This window comes from Heterocephalus glaber, unplaced genomic scaffold (genome assembly GCF_053883595.1).
Source record: "Heterocephalus glaber isolate CG9 unplaced genomic scaffold, H.glaber_assembly_v1.0 deba00001688, whole genome shotgun sequence".
NCBI lineage: Eukaryota > Metazoa > Chordata > Mammalia > Rodentia > Bathyergidae > Heterocephalus > Heterocephalus glaber.
In genome coordinates this window covers 4111998-4125965 of record NW_028258413.1, presented here as the reverse complement: position 1 = coordinate 4125965, position 13968 = coordinate 4111998, and the positions used below count along the sequence as shown (strand labels likewise).

Here is a 13968-nt window from a genome sequence, read left to right as displayed (position 1 = left end):
CGACTGGGGACTTCCGGTCCCTGCCTCTCCTCCCTCAGGGCTTTCTCTGTGCTCTGCTTCCCCTGCCCGCCCGGTGACCTGGTGCTCAGATCTGACCGTCAGGTTTCCCCACTCACGGATGCAAGGAGGAACAGCCAGAAAGCAGTTTGTGCAACGACCCCCACATTTAAACCAGCCTTGCTAGGCGTGGTGGTGCACGCCTGTCATCTCAGCACTGGGGAGGCCAAGGCAGGAGGATCCCAAGTTCAGAGCCAGCCTGGGAAACATGCTGAGACCCTGTCTCAGGATAAAATAAAAAGGGCAGAGGATGTAGCTTGTTGGTAGCTACTTGCCTAGCATGCACAAGACCTGCAATAGTTTGTAAACAGGCTTAAGAGCAGTGTATCCTGTTGTAGGTTTTTGCAGAAGGGAGTTCGAGGTCAGCCTGGAGTAGGTAGCTCGACCTTGTCTCAAATAGTAAAACAGAACAAGAGATCCTACTGAGTATTTTGAAAGTGCGGGCTCCTGGGAGGTACTTTGCAGTACTAGCTTAGCCAGGGCAGAGACCCGAGAGGACCACGAAGCCCCAGCCCTCCGCCATCCCTGCCTGTGGAGCCCGCTAGACTCAGTTTAGGGCCTGCAAACTGGCAAAGCTAATACCTGCTCTGGGCGGGTAATCATTTCGCCATTTAAAGTGACTGCTTTCTTTTTTTAGTGAGAGAGATTCTTTTCCCCTTTAGTTTAACTCCAGGCCTGGGCAGCCGTAGCTCAGCGGTAGAACACATTCCTGGCATGCTCCAGGCCGTGGGTTGAACCCCGGAACCCCCCAAAAACGATAAGAAAGGCTGTGTAATCTAAGTTGGGGTAAATTTTGGTAACTTCTGTTAGAAGAGGAGTCTGTTTTTTGTAACTTCTCATTGTTGAGCTACACATTTATTTTTGGAGCACAGTTTAGGAGAATTCGGTTACACATTTGCTTTTCATTGACCTGATCTTGGTCTCTGCTGAGCACTCAGAAGAAGCAGGTGCCCTTTCAGAGTCAGCGGCAGAGTTTGGGAATGAACAGCTGAACAGGCAGGGGGTGTCTGAGCGTGGCTGAGATTTCTAGTCCTTCAGAACAGGTCGGCCGGCTGTGGCATTGTAATTCAGTACCAAGGACTGTGTGAGGGTGAATGCTTTGTGGTAAGTTTACAGAACCGGGCAGGCAGAGTTGCTGTCTGATTTGGGGACAGTCCCTCCACCGGAAGTCCGGGCTGTTTGCAGGCCAGCCCCCCTCCCTTGCTCCCAGCCAAGGCTACTTCCTGTCCCGAGAGTGAGAGCCCTTGCTGGTCTCCACCGCAGCCGCTAAGGTTGCCCTGTCTCCCTTCAACGGGGACGGTGTGAGAGCCAGCAATCAACACATCTCCTCCCCTACCAGGCATATTACTGCAAAATCATGCAGGGCAGCATAAACACTTATGATCAGAGCCAGGTGTAGTAGGTACACGTCCATCATCCCACCCCTCTGGGAGGCTGAGGCAGGAGGATGCCAATTGGGTTCAAGCCCCGCCTGGACAGTTTGGTGACTTAGCGAGACCCTGCCTCAAAATAGAAACTACAAAAAAGGCCGGGGGAAATAGCTCAATGCAAAGGCCCTGGGTTCCATCCCCAGTATCAAAAGTAAATATTTTTAAAATGTACTCCTATTGGACAGATTGGGGCGAGGCGGCTGTGACAAGGGGCCTCTTCCGGGGGACTTTGGCTGGGAAAGGGCGCCTCACAGGATGAGTCTCAGTCAGCACTGAGTCTTTGCAGTTGTCCAGGACTTGGCAGAAATATTTAACAAACATCGAGGGGGCTCCTGGCAGTGACCCCACCCCTCCCTCGCAGACTAAGTGTTTGGTGCCCACACATTTTGGGGAGTTTACAGACGAGTCAAGCTCTGAGGCTGGTGGCCAGGGGGTTACGGCGTCCTGGCCCTTAATAAGCTGCGGGCGTGAGATTCCTTGGCCACCCTGGGTCCTGATACCGAAGCGGCTGGTGTTACACATTCACCTGCTGGCTCCTTCGGACGGTGACTGATTAACAGCCGGTCTGCTGAGAGCTGCACATCTGTGGCTGTTTTGTTCTACACCTCCGGTTTTTAATGTCTCTGCGGCAACCGGGTTTTATTCTGTAAGTTCTGAGCTGCCTTTGTGCCCCATGGGACTGGATCAGTGAGATTCTGTCACAACCTCGCCCCTTGGGGCTGCGCCCTGCTGGTGGGAGGTACAGTGTGTGTGGGAGCAGTTTCTTCCAACAGTGTTGTCTTCCGTCCGTCTTTCACAGAGTAAGCGCTTTTAAATGTTAGATCCCTTATGTAAACCTCGGTGAGTGCTCGTAATTGGTTTTTTCTTTATTATTTAGATCCATGGTTCTCGGTGTGGGTGGGGAGCGGTTTGTCCTCACAGGGGCCATTCACGCAAGCCCGGGGATAACGTTGACGGTTGACACTGACAGCACTGCTGGCATCTAATAGGACGGCACCGAGGTTGTTGCTAATACTCTGCATGCGCAGCCCCACGCCAGGGAATCGACCAGAACATCTGCAGTGCCACGGCAGAGCGGCTCCACTGGTGTAAATGTGCAGCAGAGGGCGGTGACCGGATGGCAGCAGTGCCCACCGTGCTCTGCCATCGCCGAGTGCTGCGAAGTCACAGAACCTGATGGGAGGTGGAAAGGCTCTTCCTTGCTGAGCCACCTTCGCTACGCCTTGTCTCACACAGGCAGGTGACTTGTGGCTCTTGTGAGCAGACAACCTTGGGCCCTGCGACCCCAGGCTGGGGACCTGCATTGTCTCGGTGGCGCTGTGTCACCAGGTCAGCCCCAGCCTTGAGGGCGCTCAGGCGTGGTCTCCACACACGACCCCTTTCCCATTGTTTTGAAAAAATGAACTTCTGAGTGAATGATCTGCGTAGGAAATGTAGAAATGTAGAATCTCATTCATTCACCACATTGTGGTCTCAAGGTGCATCCATTCTCCTACAGATGACTCGAGTTTATCCTTGTTAACGCCAGAGTAGTGCTCCATGGTGTGTAAATACCACTTTCCTTAGCCTCTCATCTGTTGATGAACAGATAGGCCACTTCCAAGATGCAGCTGTTTGCTGCTGTAAACAGGAGTATTCATGGGTCACGCTCAGATGTCTTCAGCTCTCTGGGAAGATACTTTGATGTATCTCACTGCCGCCGCTTCCTGACTTGGAAGCACCTCTGTTTCTGGAACAAAGCATACTTAGCTGGAAGGTGCCACAGAGCGACCTCAGCCTCCCAAGCACGTACGCCCTCCGCTCTGCTTGGGGAGCTGAGGCCCAGCTCTGCGCCTGCCGGTGTGGCTGGGCACACAGCAGGCCCGTGCCTGGCAGCGGTCACCTCACACAGGCTCGAGGAGGGAGGGTGACTTTGCGGAGCAGCTCTCGGCGTCCTTCACCTGGGCGGCTGGCAGGTGAGCGCCGTCCCTCTGGTCCCCTAATGAAATCCCGGGGACCCATCAGTCCTCTGCTGATGACACCAAGTGGGCATCGCTCCCAGGGCGCGGAGTGCTGTGATTAATTACTTCAGTCACCTGCTCGGAATCCCCGGGGCTGGCTGCCTGAGTGCTTCCTCTTAATTGGATTTTCCCCTGTTCTGCGCCGTGTTCTGGAAGTGGGTGTGGACATGAGCGCTCCTCTCTCTGCACGGGAGAAACGGGGTTGTAATGCAGCTGCTTGCAGTAGGAAGCCAGACTCCCCACACAGGGAGAGCGAAGGTAACATGCACGCCTGTCATCCCAGCACTCAGGAGGCTGAGGCAGGAGGATTGTTGTGAGTTCAAGGCCAGCCTGAACTACATAGTGAGACCTCCACTTGGCCTCAGTCTGTGGTAGTGAAAAGCCCCATAACCAAGTCACCTGGACACTGTCCTTCCTCCAGGCTGCCCTCAGTCGTGTAGTGATTCTCCTGCCTCAGCCTCCTGAGTGCTGGGACTACAGGTGTGCACCACCAGCCTGGCTCCATGCTGGACTTTCTCCTCCTGCTCTAATGTGCCACAGCGGGGGCTACAAAGGCACAGGGGAGGAGGGGACTGGGAGGTCAGTTGCACCCCAGGCCCGCTCCCTGGCCTTGCTCTGCCTCCTGAGCAGGGGCAGGTGCTGTGGGACCTCAGGGTGCGCCAGGGCGAAGCCTGGTGCCTGCCGGGGCGCCCGCCCTCTTCCGGTCTCCCTGCTTGCTGCAGGGAGACCAGGCCCTGCCGGTGTCCAGGGGCTGGGGGCCTGAAGCTGCCCGTCCCCACTGCCTGTGCCGGCCTAGGGTCAGGGGACACGTGCTGACCCACACCCCGCGGGGGTGAGTGAGCCCGCTCTGGCTAGCGGCTGCTGGGGCTGCTTTCATTTTTCTGTCACTAAATAAAGGCTTGGCTGACACCACACTGTGTTTTCCCTCTGCTTATTTCTTCCTGAAATGACCCCGAGAGAGGCCTTTCATGTTCGCACTGTGCCCAGGGCGGGGACTAATTGCTGGGTTTGCACCTCCCAGGTGGCGGCTCCCAGCTGGACCAAAATACCTCGCTCCTAAATTGGGAACAGCCGGTGGCCAGTATAAGAGCCAGAGTCGGGGAGAATCACGGGCTGGAGCCTGCGCTCGCCTGCTGTCGCCTGCGGCCGTCCCCAGGTAAGTGGCCCAGGCCCCTGCAAGTGCCAGAGCCGGCACCAGAGCGCCTGCTTCCTGCATGAGGTGAGATGCACTCAGCTCTGCCGTCTTCCACGGTATTTTGAAGGCTGCTGGCCTCCCTGGGCCACCCCATGCATCTTCGAGTATAAAGGGGTAAACTGAGGCAATTTAAATACTATCTGGATCTGTTCTTAAAAGTAGTTGCCAAAGGATGTCAGGTTTTTTAATCAGGCAAATGGTGAGAGTACCAATTATTTAGTACTCACAAGCAGCTCACTGGGGGTTTTTTTTGTCTTTCTATTGGGTTTTTTTTCATCTCAGTGTGTAGTCCAGGCTGGCCTTGAATTCACTATGTACCCTGGGCTGGCCTCGAATTCATGGTAATCCTCCTGCCTCAGCCTCCCAAGTGCTGGGATCACAGGTGTGCACCACCAAACCCGGCTCACCTGGGTTTTTAACCCTTTCTTCAAGATTCTTAGAAAAGGTGGCCCCGGGAAGGAATGACAGAGCCCAGCAGGTTCCAGCTCACTATGACGTCATGCCTAGCAACAAGCAGAGTGGGTGTGGGAATGTTCTCCATGTTGGATCCTGACTTTTATTCAAGAGAGTTTAAACAGAATTGTTAAAATGTCCCTCTGTATACTGACCTCCGCTCAGAAAGAGACAAGAATTCCACAATGAAGCCACTCACTCTTTTGTAAATCAGCTGAATCTCGGCATGAGCTGCCTTGCAGAGCAAGTGGCTTTGGTGTCTGTTTCCTTACTGGAGAACGTTTTTATTCCGCGGTTGACCACTGGCCGAGTAGCGGTTGTGACCATATGTTCTCTTGTTTTCAGGTGGGATCGTTTGTCGAGGGAAGGAGGCCGGCTTGCTTCTGTGAGATCGCACTGCTCAGCGGGTAACTGGCGGGGGCAGCAGTGACCAGATGGCCCCGTGCACACTGCACACGTGGAGACAGGACCACCTGTGAGTCCATGCCGGCCTCAGACACCCGGGACTGAACAGGGCACAGCAGCGCCGAGCGTGGACACTTGCCGTTTCCTCTCTGCATTGAAGACCAGAGGACCATGGATGTCATAGAGACGGCAAAGCTGGAAGAACATTTGGAGAACCGACCCAGCAATGCTCCGAGCACCTACCCAGGGCCCGTGGAGCCCGCTGAGGACAGCAAGGATGACACGGAGAAGCCCACGGACGCGGCGGGCGGGCTGCGGAAGGGCCGCCGGAAGTTTCCTGACTACATCCAGATTGCCATTGCCACTGAGGCCGGGAGCAGGTTCCCCCTGGAGTGGTGGAAGACCGGCGTGGCCCTGGTATACGCGCTCTTCAGCCTGGTGCTGACCACAGTCATGATCACCGTGGTGCACGAGCGGGTGCCCCCCAAGGAGCTCAGCCCCCCACTCCCAGACAAGTTCTTCGACTACATTGACCGTGTGAAATGGGCGTTTTTTGTGTCCGAAGTGAATGGGATCGTGTTGCTTGTACTGTGGATCACCCAGTGGCTGTTTCTGAGATACAAGTAAGTAGGTCTGTTAGGGTTTTTGGTTTGTTACTGGTTTTAGTTTTGTTGAGGCAGCGTCTCAAACTCGTGGTGATCCTCCTGCCTCAACCTCCTGAGTGCGAGTCTTCTCTAGACACACGCTACAGACAGCTGAGGCTGACCTTGGGGTGGCTGTGGGCCCCGCTCAGTAGATGTCGATGGGGCCGGGCTGGGCCGTGTTCCTGGGCGAGCTCAGAACTGAGGACTTGCGGGTCCTGACTCCCAGCAGCCAGGCGGGGCTGGAGGCAGGAGGGGCGAGGCCGGCCCCAGCTCTGGCCAGGTCGGGGACCTCTCCTAGCAGGGTGACCTCGGGCTCCTGTCCCAGCTCTTCCCTTCCCTGGACAGGCTCTTGGGTTTGGTTCTTTTCCTCCTGTCGGCTGCCCGGCCACCAGAGCTTGGCCTGGGTGTTGCTGTCTCAAGGAAATTTGCTTCCTGTCCCATTTCCTGTCTCCCTGAGGCCACCCTGCCCCTGAGTGGGGGCAGTGGGAGCAGCCATGCTGGGGCTTCACAGATCACGTGGTTACTTCCACTCCCTTCGAATTCTGACTCGGCCCTGCAGAGCGGCCTCTCCTGTCCCCGCAGCCACCTCCAGATGCCCGCATTCTACTGGGATTCTGGGATGAGCCCTAAAATAGGACTGTGGTCAAAATACCCCATAATGAACAGCACCCAGAACCCAGCCCTACAAAATATAATGTGTGCTAATTTGGAAAACTGAGCTTGAAAAATGTGAGATCAAACACAATCACAGGCCAGGTGTGGTGGTGCAGGCCTGTAATCCCAGCACTCGGGAGGCTGAGGCAGAAGGATCACTTGAGTTCAAGGCCACCCTGAACTGCACGAGACCTTGTCTCAAAAAACCATAATAAACAACTCAACAAACAAATACAATCACAGCATTAACGGACTTATTCTTCCTGTAGAAGAGAGAATTTCTGCTGCCCGTTTTCCAGCTTCACTCTCGCAGAGGCAGCTCTGGGTTGGAAAGCTCATCCCGCAGGCTGGGTCCCTCTGTCCACCTCTTCCACGGGGCAGGAGTGAACGCTGCCGTTGTTCAGTGTGGTGTGCTTTGTGCGAAAGTGGGCAGTGTTGGCAGTTAGCGTCTCCAGCACCTGGAATCGACAGTGAACATGAGAAGCCCCTGCTTGGGCCCAGATGTTTGTTTTCTTCTTGAATTTGCAGTGAAGTTTTCTCACATCTGTGTGAAGAGACATTCCAGGGTTTGGGAGGTCGGTGGGTCTGACCCCCGCCGGAACATTTCGGGGCCACCGCAGCCAGAGTGAGAGCTGTCTGCGTTTCCATTGCGCAGCATGGGGCACCTTATTGTGAAACAGCATCGGGCCGTAGAGCCTAGGGCCTGGCACAGTGACTCCTAGAGCCAATGGGATACAGACGCCAGGCCGCTGGGAGACCCTCGCCCTCTGTCTCCCTTCTCCTCCCCGCCTCCCTCCCTCTCTGTCTCTGTCTCTCTCTCAAAAACACTTTTCAAAGCTATGCGAAAAGAGAATCTAGAGAAGGCTGCGGGGCGCACGTCTCCCTTGAGCCCGTCTCTGTCCCTGCACTTCGAGTGGAGTCATGGCCCTCCCTGCTCCTATCTGACCTCGCCTTCAGCTCCGGGTGCGGCTCTCGGCAGCACTGCTGGGGCCTGGGTTTGAGTCACAGGTCAACAGGGAGGGAAGGACCCAGCACTGTTGATTCCCTGTACGGCAGATAGGCCAGGTGTGGTGGCACACGGCTGTGATCCCAGCACTCGGGAGGCTGAGGCAGCAGGATCGCTGTGACTCTTAAGGCCAGCCTGGGCTCCCTAGTGAATTAGAGGCCAGCCTGAACTACACACCGAGACTCTGTTTCAAAGCTTAAAAAGAAAGAAAAAGGAAAACACAGAGTCAGTGCAGCAGGCTTTGGAATAAAGACACTTTCATCTACCAGACTGGATATTTTTATTTTTATTTTTATTTTCTGGATCCCAGAAACCCTGGAATATTCTTAAAATAGCTGTTGGTGACAAAGAACTAACTATGTATTTGTATATAACTTTTTAAATTAGAAGCCCCACCAGTTACCCGAATTAGACTCTGACCCGAGTTGGAACAGAACCACAGATTTGGAGAGTGATCGAGACCCGCCCGGCCCTGCCCTTGGGTCCCCCACATGCACGGACGGAGGCTGGACTGAGGCTGGAGATTGTGTCCCCAGATCTGACCCCAGACCTCAAGGACCTCAGAAAGGGCCTGGCCTGGGTGCTGTGAGGCCCTCGCGCTGTGGGCGGAGCCTCAGGCAGGGGTCAGTGTCACCAAGCTCTTTAATTTTTTAAATTTATTTTTAATTGATGCACAAAACATACAAATCATACTTTTTTTTTTTTTGAGACAAGCTCTTGCTATGTAGCCCAGGCTGACCTCCAACTCCCTGCGACCCTCCTGCTTCAGCCTCCAAGTGTGGGGATTATAGGCGTGCCCACCCCTGGGTCCAGTCTGTTATTTTTAGGGTCCCTGTGTGTTGCATAAGGCTGCCGGGAGCTCCTGCCCACCCCTGCGGCCCTCCCTCCCGCTGTCCGGTCCCCAGCCCTGCCCCTCTGACTGCCGAGCACCTGTCACGCGTGCCCCTGCAGTGGCGGGTCGGCGGCCCCGCGTCCTCGAGGGCACCGGAGCAGCAGTGACCGTGTCCCCGCCTGTCCCCCAGGTCCATCGTGGGACGCAGATTCTTCTTCCTCCTGGGAACGCTGTACCTGTACCGCTGCGTCACCATGTACGTGACCACGCTGCCTGTGCCCGGCATGCACATTCAGTGCGCCCCCAAGGTAAGGCCCCGCGGACAGCGCCGCTCCCTGCGCCTCCCCCTGGCGGGGCGCTCAGTGACAGCCAGTTGCTTTCCTGTGACTTTCAAGATGGGGAAGAAATGAACATGTATTTCTTAAGAAATGTACATCCTTGAATATAAAACTTTGTTTTCTGTTAACTGAAGATTGCCCCTGCTTAACTCTGCTGTTTGTGGAGACAGGGTCTTGCTGTTCAGTCCAGGCTGCCTGAAGCTCATGAGATCCTCCTGCCTCAGTCTCCCGAGTGCTGGGATCATAGGTGTGCACTACCAGGCCCAGCTTTTGACTCTGCTTTTTTCCCTTCTCGCTGTTTCATTCACACATTCATTCTGCAAGTATTGAGCTCATGTCAGGCACCAAGTGGCCAGGGTCCCCCAGGAGCCAGAGTTCCCTGATTGATGAACACAGGCAGCCAGGGGCCGGGAAGAACAGCGTGTGCAGAGACCCCCCCAAAAAAGCCGGGGGTTCAAGGCGGGGAGGATCCAGAGGAATGGGATGAGAGCGCCAGGCCAAGAAAACAGCTGGGTACCCTGGGTTCAAGGGAGGCCAGGGAGGCCCCACGTGGTGGCATATGCCTGTCACCCAGGCACTCCGGAGGCTGAGGCAGGAGGGTCAAGTCCCGCGGAAAAGCCATTGAATTCCAGATGCATTTTGAAGGTGCAACCCATAGAGAGTGCTGACAAGGTGGGTGTGAGCTTAGAGGTTAAGGCGACCCCAGAATTTTAGCTCTGGGACATCTACAGAGGCCTTCAGCTGAGCTGTGGTGAGGCTGTGCCCGAAACCACCCCAGAAGGCTTCCGTTTCTCCCCGGAGTCCATTCTCGAGACCCCACGCGCCCCGGTTTATGAAAATAGAAGTGTGGGGATTGTGTGCTTTGCGGACAGGGCTGTGAGCCCAGGACCACGTTTCCCTGTGCCTGGAGCAGAAGTCTAAGGTCCTCGGAGCCGGCCGCTCCTCCTCAAATACAGGCATGGCCTGGAGCAGCTGTGATTTCCGGGAGCCTTCAAAGCGGGGCCTGTCTGTAATTAAAACCGTGTCCACTTGAAGGTAAACACTGGCCGGTTCTTAGCGAAACTAATTTAAGGCAGGGAGGAAGCACAATAAACACACGGCCGTTCCGGGCGTGTCCGGGGAGCGGCCTCGTCCAGGGCTGGCCAGGTGCGGTGAGCCCCGCCCCATCACGGACAGCAGGGGAGCTGGTCTTCCTGCGAGACCTGCGGTTTTTCCAAGCCACCCTGGTAAATGTGCAGAGGGATAACCGAGCCACAGCCCTCGGGAGCCAGACTTGGAGGGGTCCTCGCTGGCGGGCAGCTGTGGCCTGGACGGCGGTCGGGAAAGCTGCACAAACCCCTCTACGGGCCGGTCAGGCGGAGGGCGAGAGGGAGGCTCGGGGCTCCAGGGCCCCTGCCCACTGCTGTGTGCCGCAGTGGGTTGTGCCGTTCGTCCCGCAGCACGTGATGTGTCTGTGAGGCCTCCGCTCCCCAGCCTTCCCTCTGCACCTGCGCTGTGGCGTTTTCTATGCAGCACCTTGTTCTTTGCCCCTATTTGGGGTTGTTTTTGGTTTTGTTTCTTTTGGAGATAGGGTCTTGCTGTGTAGCCCGGGCTGGCCTCGGACTCGTGGTAGACCTCCTGCCTCAGCCTCCCAAGTGCTGCATTACAGGCAGGGCGTACCTTTTTGTCCACTGCCCGGAAACCCTGCCCTGGCCCATCGCAGTCCCCTCGTCCCAGCAGTGGCTTCTGGGGGCTTTTGTTCCCCTGACCGGGGCCCTCTCCCGGCCTCTGCCACAGTGCATCGGCTTCGGGAGGTATTTCCCTGATCAGAGAAACAGATTTTGAAAGCTGCCAGTGCACTCCTAATCCATCATTTTCAACCTACTTGAATTATTTAATGAGTTGCAGCCCTGCTTTCTAATTGCAGGCGTTCCGACCACACAGTGATCCAGCTGGGAATGCACTTAGGGGCCCACTTAATGCGAGGCACCCAGCGCTGTGGGGTTCGGGCAGTGTGGGCTCCGGCAGAATCAAATGTGAACCGGCTCCGAGCGGCTTTTGGCGCGAGGCTGTGGTGAGGTCACTGGTTATTAATATTTCTAACGGCTTTGCCCAAGGACACAGCACCGCCGGAAGATATTATTAGCAATGCAGTGAATAATTTAAAACGTGTCAATAAACTTGCCGCTGGAGCCCGCCGAGGAGCTTCCCCTTGCCTCCGTTTTCCTTAAAGGTCCAAGGGCAGGGGCCGGGCGCTGTCGTGACCTCGTCGTGACCTCTCCGCGCCCGTGTCAGGACCGGGCCACGCTGGGTTCCCCCAGCTCGAGCCGTAACCCATCTTCCCATCTCCCATGTCGTTCAGCTGAACGGGGACTCGCAGGCCAAAATACAGCGGATCCTGCGGCTGATCTCGGGCGGCGGGCTGTCCATCACAGGTTCGCACATGCTGTGCGGGGACTTCCTCTTCAGCGGCCACACGGTGACCATGACGCTGCTTTACCTGTTCATCAAAGAGTGTGAGTCGGGCTGCGCGGTGGGCGACGGCCTGGGCCGTGAGAGAGACGGAAGTGACTGCTGCGTGTGTGCATGCGTGTGCGTGTGTGATTTCAGCTCGGCATTTGGAATCTGAGCGCTGGCCGTGGCTCCGTGCAGCCCGGACGTGAGACGTGGCCTTGCTGCTTGGTAGATCCGGGGGAGGAGAAGCCGTTTTCACTCCGGGACTGAGAAGAACAACGCAGTATTAGGCCCCTCCGAAGCGGACTCGTGCAGTCCCTGCTCAGCGACCCTGCTCGCTCCCTCTGTCCTGTGTCACCCTGATAGACCCCGGGCAGCGGCAGCGGAGTCTTCCTCCTCGAGGAGCGGAGGGCGGAGCCTCCCCATCGCCCTGTGCAGTGTGGGCTGCACTGGGTCTCAGCCCCCAGGCCCCACCGTGGGCTCGGGAGCTGTGGCAGCCCTGGTCCCTCACTGTCTGGAGCTGCGTCGGCTGGTCGCTCCCGGTGCCCAGTCCTGGGCCTGTGGGGTCGGCTGGATTCTCCCCTAGGTGTAGATGAGGCCTCCCCTCCGGCCGTAATGTGAGAGCCTGCGCTCTCCCTGTCCCCACGCGCACCTCGGTGCACGGTGGCCTCTTCCACTGCCCACCCAGCACTGCTGGGAGCCGTGCAGTGCTCCTGCGTCCAGCAGGCGCTTTCCAGGCCAGAGGGACATCTAGCTGCAGCCTCTTGTCTGATGGGAGGGTCAGAAGTGGACAGGAGAGGAGGAGGCAGTTAGAAGTCTGTGTGTCAGAGGCCAGGACTGGGGACTAAAAACCAGAGAGAGAAAACACCCAGGAAATTTAAGGCCAGTTTTTAAAAAATATCTGAAGATGGGGCCGGGGATTTGGCTCGGTGGTTTTGCCGCCTGCTGCGCAAGCGCAGGGACCCGAGTTTGATCCCTGGTACCAAAAAAAAATCTGAAGACGAAGTGCTGTTAAAAATAATACCATCTACCCTGGGTGTGGCGGTGCACACCTCATCCCAGCACTCGGGAGGCTGAGACAGGAGGATGGCATGAGCCTGAGGCCAGTCTGGGCGACACAGTGAGACCTTGTCTCAAGAAAACAAGCAAAACAAAAGGCTGCTGGCCACAGTGCCATGCCCACCTCCAAACGCATGGCCAGAAGGTAAACTGAAGACCTGGGCCCCTCCGCCCGGTTGGCTTTGTCCCCTTCTTTTCCTGGTGACAGCCTTTTCCTTTGGCGTCCTCCGTTTGTGTTTCTGGCGCGGTCTCTCATGGGCCAGTGCAGCCACGCTAATGAGCGGCCCCCCAGCCCGAGTAGCCCCGTCACCACCTGAGCAGTGCTGTCCCCGAGACCCAGCCCACTGCTCCTCCACCCTAACTGTGCCTTCCCCGTCCAGACTCCCCGCGCCACTTCTGGTGGTATCACCTGGTCTGCTGGCTGCTGAGCGCTGCCGGCATCCTCTGCATCCTCGTGGCGCACGAGCACTACACGGTGGACGTGATCGTTGCCTATTACATCACCACGAGGCTGTTCTGGTGGTACCACTCCATGGCCAACGAGAAGGTAAGAGCGGGCTGGCGGCTCCCTCCCGGGCCGGGACCCTGTCCACGTGGGCTCACCTGCAGGCGCCAGGCCATCCCCAGGCTCCTGGGATGCAGGGACCAGTTGGCCCGAGTGGCAGCACAGCCCTCTGGTTTGCCCAGGGGTGGAGGGAGCCTTTGTGTCTGTAGCAGCTTGGGGTGCCTCGTGGTCAGCCCCGCCCCATCCGCTGCAGACAGATTCATTGGAGGACAGGCGGCAGCGGCTTTTGAAAATGAGGCACAACAGGCATCGAGGCAGATGTGCACACCTTCAGTGCCGGGGCTCCCTCTCCACACCCTGCTTTCTGTTTTCCCTGCTCCTCCAGGGCCCTTTTGCCTTCTGTTCTGTCTTCAGAGCTTTCTCAAAGCTGCCACTTCTGGGGGCCTCCCCACCCCTCCCTCCCTGCTGCCCGGGCTTGCCTGCGGCTGCACTGGGGACCCATCTTCCTCTGGTCTTCGCCTCCCGCCTGTCCCTACGGCGTCCGTCTGCATGTCTTCCGGCCCTGCTGCACCGAGCTTCCCGTTGCTCCTCAGTGCTTGGCCCCCAGCTCCCCTCCCCTTGCTCCTGCATTGCCCACAGCTGTCCTGGCTCCACCTGTCCTGGACACCGCCTGCCCCTATGCACCCGAGACCCCTCCCGAAGGGCAGGCTGGACAGGGGCCTGGGCGTCAGGGGCCGGGGTGCCCACAGTTACTGCCATGGCCCAGAGTCTGTGAAGTTACACGAACGACCATTTAATTAAGAAAAGCCTGATGGGCCAGGGATTTAGCTCAGTGGTTCCGCTGCCTGCCTCGCAAGCACAAGGTCCAGAGTTCAATCCCCGGTACCAAAAAGAAAAGCCTGAGGCTGGGCGTGGTGACGCATGCCTGTGTCCCCAGCAGCAGGAGGCTGAGGCAGG

The 13968-nt window shown here is 57.1% G+C and overlaps 2 protein-coding genes across 8 annotated transcripts in view; one reads left to right on the top strand and one right to left on the bottom strand.

The window, feature by feature from the left end:
• The window catches only part of LOC110345995 (uncharacterized), a 38215-nt gene that overhangs the window by 9740 nt on the left and 14507 nt on the right, over positions 1–13968 (bottom strand). The window lies entirely within an intron of this gene.
• The window catches only part of Sgms2 (sphingomyelin synthase 2), a 44426-nt gene that overhangs the window by 26101 nt on the left and 4357 nt on the right, over positions 1–13968 (top strand). For 3 of the 7 annotated variants that reach the window (XM_004866222.3, XM_087198723.1, XM_021245462.2), the window contains exons 2-6: positions 4509–4643; positions 5481–6163; positions 8867–8984; positions 11356–11509; positions 12887–13053. In XM_004866222.3, coding sequence (XP_004866279.1) covers positions 5712–6163; positions 8867–8984; positions 11356–11509; positions 12887–13053 — 891 coding nt within the window. In that variant the 5' untranslated portion in view covers positions 4509–4643; positions 5481–5711. The other 4 variants (XM_087198722.1, XM_087198720.1, XM_021245463.2 and 1 more) reach the window with 4 other exon arrangements.